The sequence below is a fragment of the Dipodomys ordii genome, unplaced genomic scaffold, assembly GCF_000151885.1.
Source record: "Dipodomys ordii isolate 6190 unplaced genomic scaffold, Dord_2.0 Scaffold13, whole genome shotgun sequence".
NCBI classification, from domain to species: domain Eukaryota; kingdom Metazoa; phylum Chordata; class Mammalia; order Rodentia; family Heteromyidae; genus Dipodomys; species Dipodomys ordii.
The window spans coordinates 6321965-6342796 of NW_012267229.1; the positions used below are offsets into that span (position 1 = coordinate 6321965).

At 38.1% G+C, this 20832-nt stretch overlaps 1 protein-coding gene across 1 annotated transcript in view; it reads right to left on the reverse strand.

Annotated features, from left to right (window-relative positions):
* Plcb4 (phospholipase C, beta 4) overlaps positions 1-20832 on the reverse strand; it is a 352340-nt gene that overhangs the window by 45283 nt on the left and 286225 nt on the right. The window contains exons 16-24 of the mRNA XM_013011053.1: positions 18918-18997; positions 18348-18432; positions 15324-15414; positions 13071-13166; positions 9080-9180; positions 5931-5966; positions 3247-3388; positions 2059-2143; positions 1588-1712 (exon numbers count right to left, since the gene is read on the reverse strand). Coding sequence (XP_012866507.1) covers positions 1588-1712; positions 2059-2143; positions 3247-3388; positions 5931-5966; positions 9080-9180; positions 13071-13166; positions 15324-15414; positions 18348-18432; positions 18918-18997 — 841 coding nt within the window. The remainder of the gene's footprint in view (positions 1-1587; positions 1713-2058; positions 2144-3246; positions 3389-5930; positions 5967-9079; positions 9181-13070; positions 13167-15323; positions 15415-18347; positions 18433-18917; positions 18998-20832) is intronic.

The window sequence follows — 20832 nt, forward strand, 5'->3', positions numbered from 1 at the left end:
AGTTGAAATAAAACATGAACTGTGCTTTCATGGATATTATCCTGGCATTGCTTTAAAAATGGATTGAATACATGACTCATATGACTGCTCATATAATGTTGAAGATAGAGATGTACAATTGCAATGGTTAGAGAGTATATATGTACATGCCTCATGGCCCTAGAGGAAGGACACTCCAGAATATACAGAAGGGTTAGTCTAAATGGGACACTTGATTAAAAAGACTACAGCATGAGCTAGGTATAGCTCACATAAAATTGGCTGATTTTCTTTTTCAGCAAGGAACTTAGAATTCATCTACAGGTGTCTACACAGGGCAATGCCTGACTTTTTTTTTCCTCTTAAAGATGAGTACATTTTTTCCCTCTCTCATTCAACAGAAACAGAGTAAATGGACAGAATTTTTGTCTTCATCTTCAAAATACTGTGGTTAAATCTAACCACATGATAGACGAACACATAAGCTGGTCTAGTGAATAAACTTTCCTAGAACCTTGGAATCCTTACCACCAACCCTCTGACAACTGAGAGCATAGCTTGACCCCCTGTGAAGTAAGACAAACTGGCAGCACGTTTTTGTTTGTTCCTGCCCCAAACATTTGGGATTGTGTAGGTACAGGGCATCGTCTCATCTAGTAAAGACTGTTCCCACACCATGTATGAAGGTGACCTCTGTAGGAGGAGGCTCCACCAAGGGTGAAAAACCATAATTGGTTCATGAAAGTCAAAGAACCTTCCAGTCAATCTAGATATCAAGGTGCAAGTATGGTAGAGCAGCAGAAAAGTAAAAGTAGCTCTCCCCCCCCAGCCCCCCGCACTTCAACAGATAGACCTGGGAGGTACTGTCGTATAGAAAAAGATTGCAAAAGATTCATCTACCAATAACCTCTATACTGGAAGCAGAGATGTGGCTTTCTAGAGCCAAAAAAGCCAAGCAATTGCACACAACCCTAAGTTCAAGCCCCAGTTCTGGCACATGAAAACAACAACAACAACAAAAGAAAAATAAATAAATAAATAATAGTGGCTGGCTTCTATCTCATTTTGATTTTGCTTTCACAATTCTTAATTCTGGGCTCATACCATTTTACCATTTTAGTGGAGTTTAGTCTGTAATATTCTGTACTTTTGTGGTACGGCACCACTTCTGTTAATCAGGGTCCAGGTACTTTCCAAAGGAGAAATGGCCTAAACTTACTCAAAATCCTAACCTTACTCAGATCCTTCTCACCCAATTCTGGGTCAGAAATCAAAGATAACAAATTTGAAAAAAAAAAAAAGGAAGAAAAAAAGAAAAAAGAAAAAAATAGAAGTTAAAATTTTAGACTAGGAAATAATTTGAACAGAATAGTCATTTATGAAAGAAATTTGAATCAAAACATACTGTCTCCTACCACTATTTTATTGCTCTATTTTGGTCAGTTAATATCTCACAATTATCTAAATTAATGGAAATATTGTTTGCCACATGTCCGGTCATGCTTTTTTTTAAGTGCTCAGAGTCAACTGATGGCAACTGCCAGGATCACTCCTCCACCCCTCCAAGCATTCTCATGAAATTTGGGGTCACTGGACATCAATGCCTACCTGGGGTTTGATAGTTCAGTGAAACCATCTGGCAGCCAGCGTTCCAGAAAATCTGAGGCATGTAATTACTGGAATCCACTCGGCCTCCCTTGGGGTAAATGCGACTCATTTGCCGTTTGTTGTAACTGTGTAACTTATTAAGGACATAAAAATAAATAAATAAATAGAATAAAAATATGACAAATGACAAAGAACTAAACCCACCCAAGTATAAGCCAAAAATGACCAACATATAGCCAATGTAGAGCAAATGTCATATTGATAAATGGTGTTTAGGAGAAAGAGCAGGGTGCTCTGTGGATTCTGAGAACAATTCACATTCTGGTCAGTCTGTCACAGCTGCTGTGGTCTTCTACACAGAGTATTTTATTAGCTCTACCATCAAAATGATTGATGAGCCATTGTTCTATTCCAGAGACCACTGGCTAACCAAAAGGACACCACACACCCCTACTTAGTATAAAAGGATACTTTACAAATTCAATTGCATGTGTCTTCAAGTAGCCAAGACCAACGGACTCATTAAAAGAAGACATGTTATAATGAATGTTGCGTTCTGTAAAAGAAAAGCCAAGATGATACATTCAGAACTCTGCCAGGAACCCCTTCCATAAAGACAAGCAATACATGTAATCACAACCTGAATCAGGAAACTTTGGTGGCTTCCATAGCCACCCCTTCTAATACACATGTATTTGATAAAAATTATGATAATAGCTTCTTTGGGTTTGAAATTATTACAGAAAAGTTTATAAATACTTCATCTGTTTTGGAAGACTAGCACTTGATGAAAAGAAGCTTTTATAGCTAGACGCTTATGGCTTATGTCTGTAATATTTCCTCGGGAGGCTGAGATCTGAGGATCACAGTTCAAAACCAGCCTGGGCAGAAAAGTATGAGAGACTTTTATCTTCAGTGAACCAGCAAAAAACCTAAGTGGAAATAAAGCTTAAGTGGTAGATGCTGGTTTTAAACCAAAAGGCCAAGTGAGAGTGTGAATCTCTCTTGTTTTCAAGCCTGAATACTAGCAGCAAAAAAGAAAAAAGGAGGGCACCAGTGGCTCCTATCTGTAATCCTAGCTGCTCAGGAGGCTAAGATCTGGGCATCAAGGTTCAAAGCCAGCCTGGGCATGAAAAGTCTGTGAGACTCTCTCAAATAACCACCAGTAAACTGGAAGTGGTGCTGTGCGTCAAAGTGATAGAGCACTAGCAAAATTGCTCAGGGGTATCATCCAGGCCATGAGCTCAAGCCCCATGCCAAAAATAAAGTCTTGGGTTCTCAAACATCAGAGTGTAATTCTGCTTCACTGCTCACACTGAACATTGAGCCCATTGATTCCCCCCACTCTCTCCAGTTCTCCAGTATACATGCAAATACTATGCGTCGATAAATATGCACACATATGGAGATTTATTAAAAAGAAGCTTTGTGAATGCGCATGCAATAGAAGCAGCTAACGAGTCCTCAGTGTTGCAGAGCCACCGTGTGGAGAAAACAGGGAATGACAATACAACACAGGATCTATTCATAAAAAATGAGGTGAGGTGACTCCCCATGCCTGAAAAAGAAAATGGCAATTAAGTCATACCAGGGCTGAGTCACCAATACAAAAGAGAAGCAGACATAAAAACAGCCATTGCATTTAACCTTTGGTGTTACCTTCAGCCACATGGAAACCTTGAAACTTTACAGGTTGTGCGTAGTTGATCATTGTGGACAAATATGGATGGATATTTGTGGTAGCACCTACGTATTTATAAGATGCCATCCATGCCTGCTCATCTTCTACTGTAACCAGGCCCTGTGTGTGAGCACAAGGAATAAGAACAAATAAGCCCACAATCTCAGGGAGTCTCATAGACAGATGCTGTGGAATACATTTCTAAAGGTAATGTGCGATTACACACAAACTCAAAGGTAAAAGATCTTTCCGTCCCTTCAACTCCATCAAAGAAGAATTTGAAAAGTGCAATGTCTATTGTAGTTCCAACTGACGTAAGAGGAGGTAGTCAAAAAATTGTTCAGTTTATATTCCAGGGAAATGTTAAAGTTTCAACGAACTTTAAAATAGCTGAGACATTCTACTGGGACATCACAGGAATGCTGGCAGGTAAGTTCAGCTATTGTTATCACTCATGGTTTTACAAGCTGAGGCACCAAAGTGAAAAGCAGTGGTTCTCTCCAACTTGAGTGTGCAGGAAAGTCACCCGAAGAACTTGCTGAAGCAGATTCCTGGATCTTCTGCTTACAGTTGCTGCTGAAAAGAATCTGAGGCCCAGAATTTGCAATTCTATACCTAGTTCTCAGGTGCTGATGCAGGGCAGGTCTGAGGGGCAAACTTTATATGCTCTAGAATTTTAGGCACACGCATACATGGTCTATTGTATTTTAAAATGAGCATCGATTATTAAAATGGTCCGATAGCTTGCTACACCAGACCTATTGGAATTGCATTACTTTACACAGAGGGGAAAATATACATGTAATTTTTAATTTTTTGAGAAATCAGAACAAAGCTAACAGAACCATGAAAAATACATCATTAAACACAACCAATATCTTGTTGAAAACTTTGCAAAGGTACATTTCTTTCACAGAGTAAATCTAGGTATATAAATGGCTTAGTCATATGATGTTGCCCATAAGTAAAAATAATAGTCGTATCATTTCTTTTAACTGATGACCTAAAATCCTCCCGAGCACTCTAGAACACCAAGCTGATTTTACCAATAAAACCTTGAGGCTAGTAATCAAAGAAAATAACTTCTTTATGTTATTTTTTGTACCTTACCCCTAAACAAAGCTAGAAGCCACATTCATTCCTTTTGTGTGTTAGATGATAATAAATAACACCAGTGCTATCTACTGAACACTAGGATGCACATTCCTGCCTGCCAAACTTCTTTATTATTATTTTGCTTTTTTGTGTGATACCGGGGCTTGAAATCAGAGCCTCACACTTACAAGGCAGATGTTCTATCACTTGAGCCATTCTGTAGTCCTTTTATGTTGGTTAATTTTCAACATAGCACCTTGCTTTGAGCCCAAGATGGCTTGGATAATGGTTCTTGTATTTATGCTCTCCTATGTGATTGGGATAGTAGGCATATGCCACTGTACCCAGGCATATGCTGGTGAGTACCACACTGTCTAGCCACTGGTAGAACCGAAGTTTTTGCTTCCAACCCCAATTGCTGCCTCCCAAATAATAAGAACTATAGGTATGAGCCATCATACCCAACTCTTGCACCATCATAGTGTCTCATGGGGATTAGACTCCCATGGGGCACAGAAGATTGAAGCCTTGCAGATGGAAACAATTTAGCTAATAATTTTGCAGTGACCAAAAAGTCAGTCTGTACACTCCTGGCTCTATGAAAGGGATGTCCTCATAAACGCTTCCAGGGAGCACTACAATCAGATTTCTACATCATTTCTTCAAATATAATAATAACATAAGAAGATAGGGTTTCATTCTAAACATGCTCAGACCCCCCAAGATAGGCAACATTTTGTAGAAGCTCTGAAAGTCTGAGTGTCAATGTACAAGGCAAACTGCTGCCTGAGACTGCCATAATTTCCCCACAGGTCAATGACCCACACACATTTACTTAGAATATACTGACCCTTGGGGAAAAAACTCTGAAGATGATTAAAGAAAATAAACACATCACTTTACCTTCTTTACCATAAGGCCAATAGCTACAATATCAAATAAGACTCTAGAAACTATGCAGTGTGAAGCTAATTCACAATCTCTCATAATATTAATGTTGACAGAACCAAGATCACCTTTCAGTTATGCTATAATTTCAATCTGATGAGCTATTGGGTCACTTTTATTTTCAAATTCAATGTGCTGATGATTAGGTAGCTCTCTCTACAAGGACTGAAATTTCTAATTTCAACTAAGAAAATACCTTGCCCACATGCAACACCTATTTTTAGGAAATTACCTGCTCTAGTTTTGTGATTTTTTTGGATTTAATAATTTTATCATTAGGATTACTTCTTTTCTATGAAAACTCCTATCGTTAGATGGATAAGGTACATAAAACAAGCCTAAGAAGAGAATGTCTTCATAAACATTCTGGGAGAGAAGTATGATCAGATTTATCCATAATTCCTTCAAAATCCATATTTAGACAGTAAGAAGGTAGGATATCACTCTGAATATGGTAGGACCTACAGACCTCAAGGCCCTATTCAATACTAAGCCTGATATTCCATGGTTTGGGGAGATACAATTACAACTATGTTTAGTCTAAAAGGACTATAATATTAGATTGCTGGCCACATGTCGGTGTCTCCTAACCAGAGTAAAATGTGTGAGAGAATTTTACCTTTTTGTTGTTTTCATGTTCAAGGTCATCTGAGGTCTAAATTAGAGAAAGAAAATGATTTGTTTACTTCTCTAAAGGGCAAAATTTCAAATTTATTAGTCATATATAATTTATCAAATATTTAAATAAGTATGTAAATGTGTTATTTTATTAATTTATTCTAATGGGAAATTGTTGATGACATAAAGCCATGAATTTAACAAAAAGAAATACTGAAAAGATGTGATGATGTAACTGGTTTTTATTCTAGGTGTTCATCTTAATGTTATGTCCCTCCTTGAGAGCCTTAACTTACATGTTTCACTATAAAAATTTCATTAGTGCTTGTGTTATGGGGCTTGGGAAATGGATAATGAATGTCGTTATCTCCTCTGATATTTACAGGGCAAAAAGTATGAGTGGTCACTTTTCAGTAAGTCAGCTTTCTTATCTCTATATTTCACATGGGTTCAATGATTATCAAATTCCTATCCAATTCTATTGCTAAATCCCTAATTCTACTATGATAGTAGACAGTCTTCAATTAAATGATGACTTGACTCATGATTTTTAAAATTTTATGATGGTATGAACATGATATGCATCCAAGAGAAATTGTACTTCAGTTGTGACCTTTGCTTGGACAAACAATATGTGGTATGATTTCTTCTTAAAATGCAGGGCAGTGACACTGAGTCATAAACCCATTCACTCATGTGATAGTGAGTGGAAACTAAGAGTACTCAATAGTATCATGTGTTGCTAAGATTCAGTATTTAGCTAAGTATATCAAATGTTAACTAATATTCTAGTTAAATATGTTAAATGCATTTCAAGCCTATGATACACTCAACTTACAATGGGTTTTTTTTATCATAATCCCTTTGTAAGTCAAGGAGCATCTTGTGTTTAGCACTGAGGTGTTTGGGAAGTAATTAGGTTATGAGGATAGAGTCCTCATGGCAGTATTAGTGCCCAGACGAGAAGAGCTGAGGCAGAGTTTATTTTGTCATATTTCTCTCCATCCTAAGAAGATAGAACTGGGAAGAGGGCCTTCATTGGGAACTAACTGGCTAGCATCTTACTCTTAGATTTCTCAACCTCTAGAACTGTAAGAAATAAATTTCTGTTATTTAAGCCAACCAGTCTTAAGATATTCTTGTTATATCAACCTGAATTAGAACAATGAAGCTCTGCAACAGTCTTGAATCTTAGTAGGCATCTGGTAATCTCCATGTATTCACAAATCCCACTGTCAGAAAAGGTAGGGTGCAATGTAGATGCATTTGCTCATCAGACAAATACTATTTCCTTACTACTAAATCCAGCCGTTTCCATCTTTGTCCACTCACTTCCTTGTTTCATCATGATCTTTCCTACTCTCAGCTTCTTAAAGAACTACTGGCAGCTAACCTCTCCCTCCTGATTGGTTAATCTAGCTCCATTACAAGCTGTTGGCAAACATATTCCGCATTCATTCACCCTAAATATGACAGCCTCTTAACACCTCAAGTTTTGTTTAGCTACTGGCTCATTTCTTGCTTCCCTTCTTTGCCAAACTCAGAAGCATGAAGCATGTTCTTCATTCATATGTCTGCTTTAGTTCTTTTTCTCCCACAGGCACTCCATTGAATCCTGTTTTCAAGGACACAATTACCTCCATGCCACCAATCTAATGGACATTCTTGAATCTTCTTACCTAGCCATTCAACAGCCAGATATTCAATCCATTATAAACACTGTTCTCTTGGTTTCCTTAGTGTCCTTACTGGATTTCTGATTCACCTCCCTGCCCACCTCCACTTTCTTTTTGGTCATGGGGCTGGAATTCAGGGCCTGAGTTGTGTGCTCAAGGCTAGTGCCCTACCGCTTTGCGCCACAGCTCTACTTCTGGTTTCTGCGGGTTAACTGGAGATAAGAGTCTCATTGATTTTCCTGCTGGGGCTGACTTCAAAGAATGATCCTCCCATCTCAGCCTCCTGAACAGCTAGGATTGCAGGTATGAAACTCCAGCACCTGGCCCCACCTCTTATTTGGACATCCTTTGTTCTTTTCTGTGAGCTCAGCAGGGCTCTACTTGAATCTTCTTCCCACAGCTCCCCATAAATCAACACAGATACTTCAAAGGCTTTAAATATAATGTCTCAAATTCTCAACTACATCTCTACTCGACCTGTCTTTTAGATACAGGTGTTAATGATGCTTGTGATGAGTATAATGACAATGAAGATGAAAACAGCAATGGTAATAGAAACAGCTAATACTTTTATAGGACCTACCAAGTGTCAGATACGATCCTAAGCCCATTGACTTTGCATATTAAACCCCATGAAATACTACTTCCTTCCTTTTGCAGATAAGGAAACTGAGGCACAAAAAGTTAAGTAACTTACCCCGGGTTAGAGAGGAAAGGAGCCAAGGTCATCAGATGTCAATGTTGAGCAAATCCTACTTGGTACTTCCAGTGGAATATCCCACAGGCACCTCACATGCTCTCTCCCATTTGAAACTCATGAGTTCTTTTCCATTCCAATCAAGAAACCATGGCCTTTCCCTGCCATCTCATTATTCTCATTATTTTCTTTTTAGCACTTACTTTCATTTTAATGAAAGCACGTATCACCGATTGAAGTGTATAACTACTGTTTACTTATTTAGCCTCTGTTTCCCATCTGTTTCTCTAAACTATATGAAACCTATAGAAGCCATCTTAGGACAGGAAGCAAGTTGTTTTGCCTCTTTTAGGAAATTATTGTCTAGACTGTGTCTGACAAATAAGAGACACATAAGAATTCTTTTTCTTGGCTGAATGGCTAGAAATATTTTTATGCTTACTCTACATTAGGAAGAAGTTGTCATATCAATAGAACTGGTTCTCCAATGAAGTTGGGATATTCAGGGGTCATTTTCCAGATATCCTTCAGCTTTATTGTTACTTTCTTCCTTCCTACTTCCCATAGTGCATAACAGTAATATTTAAAGTAACTGGCCAACTGGGTACGACTAATAAGTAATTTGTGTCTTTTTTTGTCACTTACAACATAACAGTATATGATACCAATTCTGGTACTCAGTAGAAACAATTAGAAGCAGAACGTGATTTCTCATTTTTCATAACAGTTGCTATCCCTTCAAGAGTCATGAGAGACTATGTACACAAAGGCTCTGACCTTCTTGACGCTGTTTGCAACAGCTTCCTTGTGACCCAAGTCATCAGCAGAAAGTTCACTTCCAAACTTGAATTCAGGGTGAGCTTCCTCTTCTTGGTCAGCTGTGTAAAACACAAATGGAAAATCCATAAAGCCACACTGTAGTGAGCCCTGGCCACTGATCTTGTGCTGAACATGGATCCCAGAACCAACAGCTTGAAAGCAAAGTTGGGGTAACACTCATCATTACTATTATGCTGCCATTTTACCAACAGGTTAAACAATTTTAACTTGAAAATCCAAAGGACTTGGAATGCTCCTACACTTCTTGAGTGTGATGCCAGTCCTCAGATGGCTTTGCATTTCAAATTTTGAATTAAGAACACATATACATTTTTCTAATTTGGGGAGGGGAAGGGAAATAACAAAATTCTGAAACAAGGATATAGGATGATTCATTGTAGCAATGAGATGTACAAGACAGTATGTAGAAAACGAACTTTAGAACTTGGGGCGGGGGGAGGGGAGAGTGGATGAGGTGGGGAGGGAAGGGATGGTAGGGGAAAAACAAAGAAGGAGGTAACAATGCTTGATAGGAAATGTATTCATTACCTTACTCATATAACTGTAACCCCTCTATACACTAGTTTTACAATAAAAAAAAACATAAAAAGAACACACTTCAACATGCAAAGAAAGTCTTAGATCTGAAATGATTTTGGTCCCCAGCATTTTGAATAATGGATATTCAACGGGTCTAGTCAAACCTGTCCAGCCTTTGTAAACTACCCATACAACAGTAAACACTTAATAACTAGTACTTTTAAGGAGTATGTGAATGCATGTTACTATTTCCTGAGTATGCTTGAGTACACAGATATACCATGCATACTTTTGGTATCCTGAGAGCCATGTGTCCATTTGTGTCTTAATCTAGCCTAACAATTGAACATATGCTATTACTAAGAACTTTTTCTATTTTGTACAGCCTCCAGTCAGGCCTGCCTTCTTGAACCATACTTGGTTTCCTTTTGCCTGCTGTGCTGATTACTTAAGTTAGAGACTGGAGCCACTCACAGACAGTAAGATCATACTATGCCACCAATGGAATGAATAGAACAAAAGCCAAGTATTACTTAAGGAAGCTAAGAATATATACATAACTGGTATGACAGAACCTCTGTGCTATTAAAGAGAAATGTGGTGGGTGATTCTGTCTTTTCAGGTGTTTTTCTTCTTGTACATCATCCCATGTGATTATATCTGGGAAAAATTTAATCAAAACCTCAAGTGAATTTGGAAGAACATTGGAGTCACTAAAGGCAAATATTCATCTTTCCGGAGGAATAATGAACATATGTGTATAGAAGGTGATAAGTGGAATCATATTGAACCCAATTTTAGATTTCTGTGTGTTCAGGAACTATCACATCTGACTTTCATCAGTTATATTTTCTTTGCTTTTAAAACATTTTTAACAACCGTTTCCCGTTTTTGTGCACTCTTTTAGAGTCCTCTATATCAGAAAGAATGTCTTTTAAGCTATAAAAAGGGTCTGGAGTCAGACCATTCTAGGACTGAATTCTAGGGCCACTCCCTCTCCAACCCTAACTATTAGATTCTATGCAAAACATGGTACCCCTCTTAAGTTTCTGCGTCAGGTATCTGAAGGATAAGACTAATAAAAGTTCTTATTTTACTGTTAATATCTTACATAGTTTTGGTTACTCTCTATGAAACAACCTAAATAGATAAACTTATTTCTCTTATATTTTCAATACTTAATTCTTTTTTTTTTCTTTTTCTTTTTGGTGTTCGTGGGGCTTGAATTCTGTGCATGGGCACTATCTCTCAGCTCTTCAGCTCAAGGTGAGTGCTCTACCGCTTGAGCCACAGAGCCATTTCCGGTTTTCTTATTGGAGATAAGAGACTCATGGACTTTCCTACCCAGGCTGGCTTTGAACCATGATCTTCAGATCTTAGCCTCCTGGGTAGCTAGGATTACAGGCGTGAGCCACCGGCGCCGGGTGTCAATATTTAATTCTTAAATACTGTTCAAGTTTATTCATTTTTTTTAAAATGTGAAACAATGAATGGATAGAGCCACTGACGATATTTGTCAAAGACAGTTGCATTGATATGTGCCTCCTCTATTGTCCTCCAAGGCTGACTTTGTCATTCATTTGCGCCCTTAAGCCTGAGCAGCTCTAAGGCTGTTTTGATGAATAAAATAGAGGGGAAGTGTGTTGTGCTAGATCTGTGAATATCTCGTCAATAAATTAGCAGCCCTTACTGCTTGCCTCTTGAGATATATATTTTTTGAACGATGCAACCATTCAAAAAGTAGCCACTAAGTCGTGAGAAGCTCAAACCACACAGGAGGTCTTCTGCTCAGGAGACCTGGTTAAGCTCCGAAGAGACAGCCTGCGTCAGCTGCCTGCTGTGGGAATGAGCCATCTTGGCTCACCAGTCCAATCAAGCCTTTAGTTGATGCCAGCCCCAGACACCATCTGCCAGCAACTATATGAGAAACCCCAGGGAGAATCACCAAACTGAGCCCAGGTCACACAACAAACTGTGAGAGATAAAGTCTTGTTCTAAGCCTTTAAATTTGGAGATAGTATATTAAAGATTAATGGATTACCATTAAATGCATCAACTAACTAATATCAGACATCTTTGGCTTCATTGAACTTCTCTGCCATAGAAAATATAGGGAAGTAAGCCATTATGACTTTTCTCTGGGAGTAGAGTTAAACTTACCGTTCAGAGATGCACTAAAGTTATTTAGGAAGTACGTCCCATAGCTAGAAATCTTCAGTTTGTTAATTCTCACACAGCTAATTCTCACAGCTTTCAGGTTTTTAACCTATGAATCTAATTTTCTTACAGTCATATTTCAGATGTTAAGATAATAAAAAAGAATTCCCATAAGTGCTTCTATAAATACTTGGGGCTAAATAATTTATTTAGCTAAATAATTTATTTCACCTCAGGCCTGTATATACATCCAAGGCACTGTCTAATCAATGAACGTCCAAGTTGTTTGGTTAGTCAATTCTCATGATACATAATGAACAAATAGTTTCCTCGTAAACATACCCAAACTCTCAAATGAACTATTTTATCACCGTTCATATTTTTATTTTGCAGTATTGAGGAATAAACATGAAATTTTACTTACGTTACACACATATTCTACTGAGCTACACTCTCGTCACCAATTTTAACCAAAATATAGTAGTGGCTATATTAGTAAAATAAAGTAGGAGTAAATAAAAGAAATGATAAAAACAGTTAAGTGAGGTGGCCTTTGCTGATATTATCTACTTATAATTCTAGCTGGCTATTTGAAGAAATTTGAAGTTGTTGGGAGTAGGAAGGGTTGGTTGTGCTATGAATTGAACACAGGGCTTTAGTCATGTTAAACGCACACTCTACCCTTGAACAATACTCCTAGTCTGAACTTGAGATTTTAATAATGGCAATGAGTTTCCATTTCACGTTGTGCATACGAACCAATAATTTAACTGAGGTTCTTTCACCATATGTATCTTTCATTCCTAATATCATTAGTAAGACTGGCGTTCCTGTTCACATAATGACTAGAGTTTATTATTTATAGAAATGGGTACTTTTTATTCCAACCTCCTACCTGCTACAGAAAATGCTTCAAGCTTCATTGTCTGGCTATGAATGTCTGAACAGCTGAATACACAGTAGGAAGGAAGATGATTAAGCCATGTCCAGATAAACTGGAATAATACATGAAAAATTATTTTTAAAAAAGAAGTGTACTCATTACCTTACTTATGTAACTATAACCCCTCTGTACATCATCTTGACAATAAAATTAAAAAAAAAAACTGAGCCAGGTCCATCTAAACTCACATATGAATATTTTAGAAGTCTAATGCCATCTCTATAAAAAGGTCCAAGGAAAGAACTCCTTGTTTTCCCTGTTTCCAATAGAATCATGGTTAGCAACATATAACTCGCAGTAACAACTCACCACTTTCTATTTCCTCTTCATTATCATCCTCTAAGATACTAGCTGGGGCTGCAGACTCTCCGGCTTCCATCATGCTTTTCAAAGCTTCCAGCTGTTCTGTGAGGAAACCAAACAAGAACAAGATGGTGATCGATGCTAGATCACTCACAGAACTTGGCCTTTAAGATCAATAACTAAAGATGGATGTGGAAAAGCAAAGGCAGTCTGTTGTTTTGGTACCTACTGGCCATGTTCCTAGGGTCCCGCAGTGACCACTGTCTTGCCTACTCCTGAGGTCTTGGCAAAAACTCGCCTTACGTACAAATGAAGGAGAACTACTATGTCAACGTCTAGTGCATTGGGGTCCCTGGGTAAGGGTCACGAAATCACTAAGACACAGGGATGCAGTGGCAATTGCTGTTTGCACTCTGCATCCCCTGTGTCCTGGTGATTTTGTGACCCTTAGCCAGGCTTAGGTCAAGCAGAACAGCTACTTCCTCAGCTCCCAGGAGTCTGTGACATGTGTTTTGAGATAGGGAGAGAGAACATTTTCTCTCTCTAGCCTGGCGTTCCAAGAGCTTTCCCAATCCCAAACACAGTCCTCAGACAATCTCGAGGCTGGAGCCTGCATCATTCTGCCCCCTCAACATAGACCCTGAGTCTTCACACTACTAGAATATGGGTGAACTGTCCAAAATTCTCATCAACAGGCTTGGGATAAGAGCTAAAGATTTAAACAGGTAACAGTTTCTCATAATTTAGAGACTGGCTCACACCATGATTTATGGACAATTATGATTAAGTGATTGAAAAATGACATGCACAACACAATAAAACTTTGGGAAACAATTACAACTGACATTACTGGGACTATTATTCTAACAAATTGTAGAGCTCTTTTAAGCAAAATCAAGACGATAAAAGTATTTTTTGAAAGTGGCAATACATTTAAGGACAAACGGTAATATACAAATAAATTATTGATAAACATATCAGAAAAATAGAGCCTCATTTTTTATTCAGTAAGTACTCATAAAGGCTGACCAATAGCCACCATTGATGATATTGCTGGAATGCAGGTTCTCAGATATGACAATGAAGGGAGTGTGGGTACAATTTTAATGAAGTATAACAAGACATATCACAATATAAACTGAAATTTCTATTTCTCATTTTTCCTCTAACTCATGGCATATAAGTATGTACTGTATGGACTAAGTGATTTGGAAACTAAACTTCAATGGAAACACACCAATATTGCTCTGAAAGTAGATGTAACATCGCCACTCAGAAGTAGTCGATTAAAAATAAATTTCTATGGCTTTGTATGTGTTTGAAGTTTGGTAATGATAGTCCTCCATCTCTGTTCTTCCTGCTAAGGATTGTTTCTGCTATTCAGGGTCTATGCATTTTGGGGTTACTGTCTCTATATCATTGAAGAATGTTGTTGTTGGAAGTGGCGCTGTGGCTCAAGTGGTAGAGCGCTTGCCTTGAGCTGAAGAGCACAGGGACAGTGCCAAAGCCCAGAGTTCAAGCCCCATGACCGACAAAAAAAAAAAAGAATGTTGTTGCGATTTTGATGGGTACCGCATTGATAGTGTGCCATTAGTAAGGAAATGGAAAGACTTGGAAAAAATTATATTAAGCAAAGTAAGCCAGAACCAGAGAAACACAGGTTGCATGTTTCCCCTCATTTGTTGTAACTAGAATGTGCCTATAAATCTACAAGTAAACACACTGGATGGTGAAAGACAAAGAAATACATTTGGACATGATAACTTATACGGGACTGTAGACATTATTCTTTGGAGAAGATCACAAAGGCTCACTAGCTATGTGTGCATGATCATGTAAAATGATATTTATAGAAATGAACTAAGCAATGGAGATAAAAGGTGTTTTTTTTTCTTTGTTGCTGTTTTTTTCCTGTAACTTCTGTTTGAAAGTTTATCTGTTTGGGAAGGGTCAGGGTAGATACAGAAAAAGTGGGACAAAGGGTGAACAAATGAAGCAGTGATACTCACTAGACACTATGTTGAAAATGAACTATTCAACTTGTAGGGAGGAGAACTAGAGGGAAAGCTGGGAGAAAGTAAGGGAAGAGGTGACACAGTTCAAAAAGAAATACACTCATTACCTGACTTATGAAAGTGTAACCCCTCTGTATATCATCTTTATAAGAACAATAAAAGAGCATAAAATAAATGTCATCCTAGATAACTAAATTGCTCAAACATATGCATGCGAGCTTCCATTTAGAGGTATTTGACTTACTTTTCTCAACTTCAGGTTTCAGCCGTTTATTTTTGATGAGTATTTTTCTTTTGAGGTCGTTGGGAGATGGCAAGGGCCGGCCCGGTTCAAGCTAGAGATTCATAGAAAAACCTGGATTAGATAGATGGTTGTGCTTTTCACACTCATTCCCAGCCCAGAATGAGTGGCTGGGAGTTATATAAGCCAACATCCACTAGATGGCAGTCAGCACAGTTTTACTGTTACCTCCTCTAACCAAATTAGTCCAACTGTATCCAACTTCGTTTTGAATAATGCTGGGAATTTGGAATTCAGTTATCAGAAGTTTGAGCAGTAGGTCCAGCTTCCCCAGTGGTGTTGGGGTCTGATCAGGGTGTCTCTGATCAGGAGAGGGTCCTGACCCACTTCAGATCTTGTGCCTTTTAAGTTTCTGATACAATGCAAGGGATTGTTGAAACCCCTTTGGCCAAACTGGATTTGGGTTAGAGGCCTCCCTGACCACCCTTACCAGCAGATGTCAAGATGTAGAGTAAGACAGCCTGCTACCCACTGGATGATTGAGCTAAATGCATGAAGTTGTGGCCAAGTGGTTCACTTGGAATCAAGGAGAGGTCTCAATTACTGAAATATAAACTTCACATTAATAAAATGTAAATCTATAGCATTTACATAAATAAAATCCATAGATTTTATTTACTCATATTTACATCTGCAAAGGAGATGTACCTCTGATTTATTGACCTGTCCCATATCTAGTCATTCATTCTTTATTCCCCATCCATCCATCCATCCATTCATCTCTACCCTCACCTGTCTGCCCTTCCATCCATCCACTCATCCTCAAAATCTATTTTTATCCTATGTAGGGCATGCATGTGTGTGCATTCTGCATCTAGCTTCAAGTGAAACCCTTTGCTAAAATGCTGGTTCCTATGGCCTGTCCAGTCTAACTGGTCCATTGCCCAAGAACTCCTCCAACAAACATTCAAAGTACCAGCGGCTATCTCTTTTTAGTTATACCTTTACTTTTGTGTCTTTGTTCCTACCTCTTTAAACACTGAAAAGCCTCCGTTCAGAGAGTAGGTCTTATTCCCACTTACACAGCCTAGGAATCCTATAATCCCTTTCACAAATGTATATATCACTAAGAACACCCAACAAAAGCATGCATTTTCCTTCCACTATGAAAAAGGCAGAGGGCCCATAATAACAAAATAAATCAAGGCTGTTGCCTCAGCATCAGACTTTGAGACAAGGATTAAATGCACCACTAGGAAATGACTGTGGGGTGGACCCAGCAGGTTCCAACGGAGGAACAGGAAAGTGACAAAGAGAAGGTCCTCCATCAAGGGTGTGTTATCAAGCAAGTTATCACCTTGGGCAACTGGGGCTCAACCCTGCTGTGGAGTCCTGAGAGAAAGCAGAGATACTGAGTCATCTCATCTTGGGTGTGATGGAGGGTGCATGGAGGTGTTAATTCTCTGGCATGTCTGACCACTCCAGGAGTGAGAGCAGGTGCCAGTGACCCAAACTCATGCATCCAAAAAGCTGCAGGCACTAGCAACTGAGATCAGTCCAGTGTCAGGAAGACAGGAAGTGCTGGGAAAGATGGGCAGCACTTGCAAAAACATGTCAAATAGAATCAGGTAGGGGAGAAAAGAAAGCCAACAACACTGTCCCCCTATTTGTTTTTCTGATTCTCATACACATAAATTCCAGGAAATTGCTGAGTTAAACCATGCAAAGTTTCACTTCTAACACAAAATAAACTCCCTATTGTTAGTCAATGTATTAGCCCACTCTCTCCTGCTTCGAGCTACCATGATAATGGCTCAGGATGTTGAGGTGTCACATAGGAATAAGGAAAGGAACTGGGAAAGCAAGATTTACTTCTGGAGATGGCTGCGTCAGAAGCCAAAAATCTGTTAAGCAAGCACACAGAGCAAACTGCTCTCTTTTTATACTAATCGATCAGGGCCTGCTCCTCTTCTTACATAGGCTGAATTCAGGTACACAAAAGTCACAAGCATGTGGTTTAATTAACAGCATGTAACTAAAATTTAAGGAGCTTCTAACAGGATGTCTTAAGTAAGGTTGAACAAGAAAAGGATGTAACTAAATCGTAATTAATATAGGTCAACCCACCTGGCCAAAGCAGGAACAGCTCAGAAAAACAATTCTCACAAAATTGACAGAAGTAAAGCAAGCTACTTTGATAGAAAACAAATTTTTCTCACAAGCAGAAGGGCCAAATATCTCTCTACTGTAGAATGCCTCATATTTCAGTTTCATCAACTGTCTCAGTTTCTCATAATGAACATCTTGAGCCATCGTAACAATTTTAGGAATGGTAAAGATCATTACCATTTTAGGAAAGTAAGGAATTATCTGGAATGCTTATGCATTTTAAAACTTCAGATAGTTAGAATGAGTTCAAAGACCCCACAAAGTTGATAATAGACTAACAATCTTTTCTTTATGAAAAAAATCTATACATATAAAATAATGTTGAAAATTGTGCATATAATCTGGACTAAAGATTTATTTTAGCATTAGGAACTTAAACTTCAAGATGCTGTGACATCAATTTGGTATAACACCACAATAAGCTCCCATGAGTTTTGAACCCTGGGCATGAATTTGTTTCTCCTGGAGAGTTTTCAAATATACCATGTTGGAGCTAGGATTTGGATCCACTCATCATCCACACCTTCAAATAGGTGTCTCATGTCGTTGTTTGTTTGCTTGTTTTTTTAAATACATATAGCTAATATTATTAAAAGACTGTAGGACCTAGACTGTTGGCCTTTATGAAATTAAAAAAAAATGAGTCCCTAAAGATGTTCCAAATTAAACTTTATCAGATGTTTATTTTATGTCTCTCCTTACATCTCCCTCAAGCATGATAAAAGCTTTTTGTACCAAAGAATTTAAATAAATACTAAGTTCTTTAGCATTAGTTCTCCAGTGCCACTTGACCCTTCAAAAATGAATTTCAAAACAAATCCATTCATGTTAGAAATATTATTTGCTAAAAATACATACTGGATGTGATTCAAGGGCTTGTTTCAACAGGAGATCCCCAAATAGATCTTCGCAATATTTGGACATCTTGTACTGTTGATATTTGCTGGAGAGAATGAAGTAGCGTTTGTAAATTCAAATCTCCATTAACCATTCAAAAATAAGAAATACCCCATCCAAGGCAATTAGAGACGCTTTCTCTACAAAATGCATGATTAAAATAATAATGTTAACAGGAGATAAACTTTTAAATACCACAGACTTTAACTGGAGCAACTTAGAAGGAAGTACCCAACCTAAAAATTGGCAAGAAAAATTAAAAAAAAAGAAGTTTTTAAAGTTAGTGCCAAATCTCTCAGCTTAATGGAACTTTGAGCTAGGTGCTCTAACCTTTGGCCTTCTGTTTAAAGCAAGCATTTCTACACCGGAAGATGACTTCCTTAGTCATTTTAGTTTTGCATAAGACTATGTGTCCTTAGTGGAGGATGGTTTGCTATGTAGTACTTTGCAAAACAAACTATTCAGTGATTTATAAAAATGTTCATCAAGAGTAAGGAGTAAGGATTAAAAAAGAAAATACCACTTAGGTACCTGCAATGATTTTCAAAGGAGAGAATCACAGGATATTCCGATGTGACAAATGCTGTTTCCTTGATAGCTTGGATTACATCCTTTAGAGATAAAGAACATTAATAAGGAAAATAATTCAAATATTTCAAACTATTCAGAGATTAGTAATTGAGCATTTCAGAAAGTTAATCCCAGCAGTTCAGACCTAGAAAAGCTATCTAACTTGACATATGGTAGAGCCTGATGTACAATTAATGGTGATGGGCAAATGAAACTCAACGTTATCTTTTGCTTCTCCAGAGTTGTGATGCTTTCAGTTTACAAGGATTCTAACTAACTGAGCCAGTTAGTAATCTGCCAAGTCAGGGTCCTGTGTGTGTGTGTGTGTGTGTGTGTGTGTGTGTGTGTGTGTGTCTGTTTGTCTGTCTGTCTGTCTGTGTGGCACCTAGGGATTTGTGCTCAGTGCTCTACCACTGGGCAACATCCTATTCTCCTTGAGGAGCCAGTAGGTTTTGGCATTGCAATATTCACAGGAGACCACTCTTCAATGGCTCCCACCTCTGGGGAAATGTGTTAGTAATAACATCTGTTGGCAGATAAAGGTATAGTTTAGTAGTACAGTGCTTTCCCAGTTAGTATGTGTGGGACCTTGGGTTCAATCTCTAACACCTCAAAAACCAAGTGAATGAATAACATTCATTGTAAGATTTTACTGATGTTCTTTGTGTTTGGAGGTTAGTCTTGAGCTCCCTTTCTTAGTTCAGGGTAGATCCCTGGGTACTGATGTGATATATAGAATAGCCTTTGTTTCATATTAGCCTAGTGAAAATTGGATCTGTCTGGAGTGATTTCTCTTTGGTCAAGAGACATGTGAGGTAAAACAGGGAAGGGTTCTGGATTCCCCTTGTATTTGGAATAACTTTTGAATGAGTTTAGCATTTTACCTCCTCCTATCCCTGAAATAGAACACTTATCAAATGTTTGGTTCAGCCAAGTTTCTGCTTACCTTCAAGGGAAAAAAATAGCTTCAAACCAGTATTACTGTTCCCAATTACAGGAACAAGTATTGTCAATCAGTGAATCAAGAAAATATTTTGTAATAGTTATCTAAGGAAGTCCACTGAAATGATAATGCTCAAGGTTAGATTACTTTGGAATATTTTTTTCAAGGAGAAATTAAACTATTCTGTATAAAGTATTCTAAGTAGGATTTTCTTTTTCAAAAATTGTCTTTAAGTACTTGTACAAAGGAGTTCCCGTTCAACATGTCACTTTATGAGTACATTGCATTTTGATCAATATCACTCCTCAGTCAGCTTATGTGAACATGGAACTAGATAAACTGAGGGAATGGATGAGGTTGGGAGAGATGAGGGCAAACCTTAGACTATTGTATTAAAGTATCTTTATGGCTGAGGTGGCCATTTAATTATTCTTGCTTAAAACTTCTTCCCAGGTGAAGATGTTTATGATCATAATTGTCCAGCCGAGTTAAAAACTTTGGTTTTCCCCTGGGTTCTTCTTTGGTTAGTCCAAGATGAGAGAGAATGGCCTTCTTTTGCTATGCTTCATTATGAGACTCTATAATTCTCTAAAAACGACCATTCTGCTGGTCAGTTTGGAATGGAACACAAATTCATGGATTCTCATTTGAACACACTCTTGTCTCTTCCCAGAAAACATACTCTGAAGGCTTTGTGGTTCAAAACTCAGCAACATCGTGCTTAAGAGAAATCATATCCAGGTAGTATCATGGGAGTAGTGTCTCGGTATCTGTGATTTTGAAAGACTCCTGAATTTTTCAAATGTAACTAGCACTGGGAATCATTGTTCCAGCTGTGATAAAATCTACACCAAATTAAACCAATTCAGTAGAGACTGAAGTATCTGACATACTGGCCAACAATAACATTTCTGTTTAATTTTTTTAAATTAA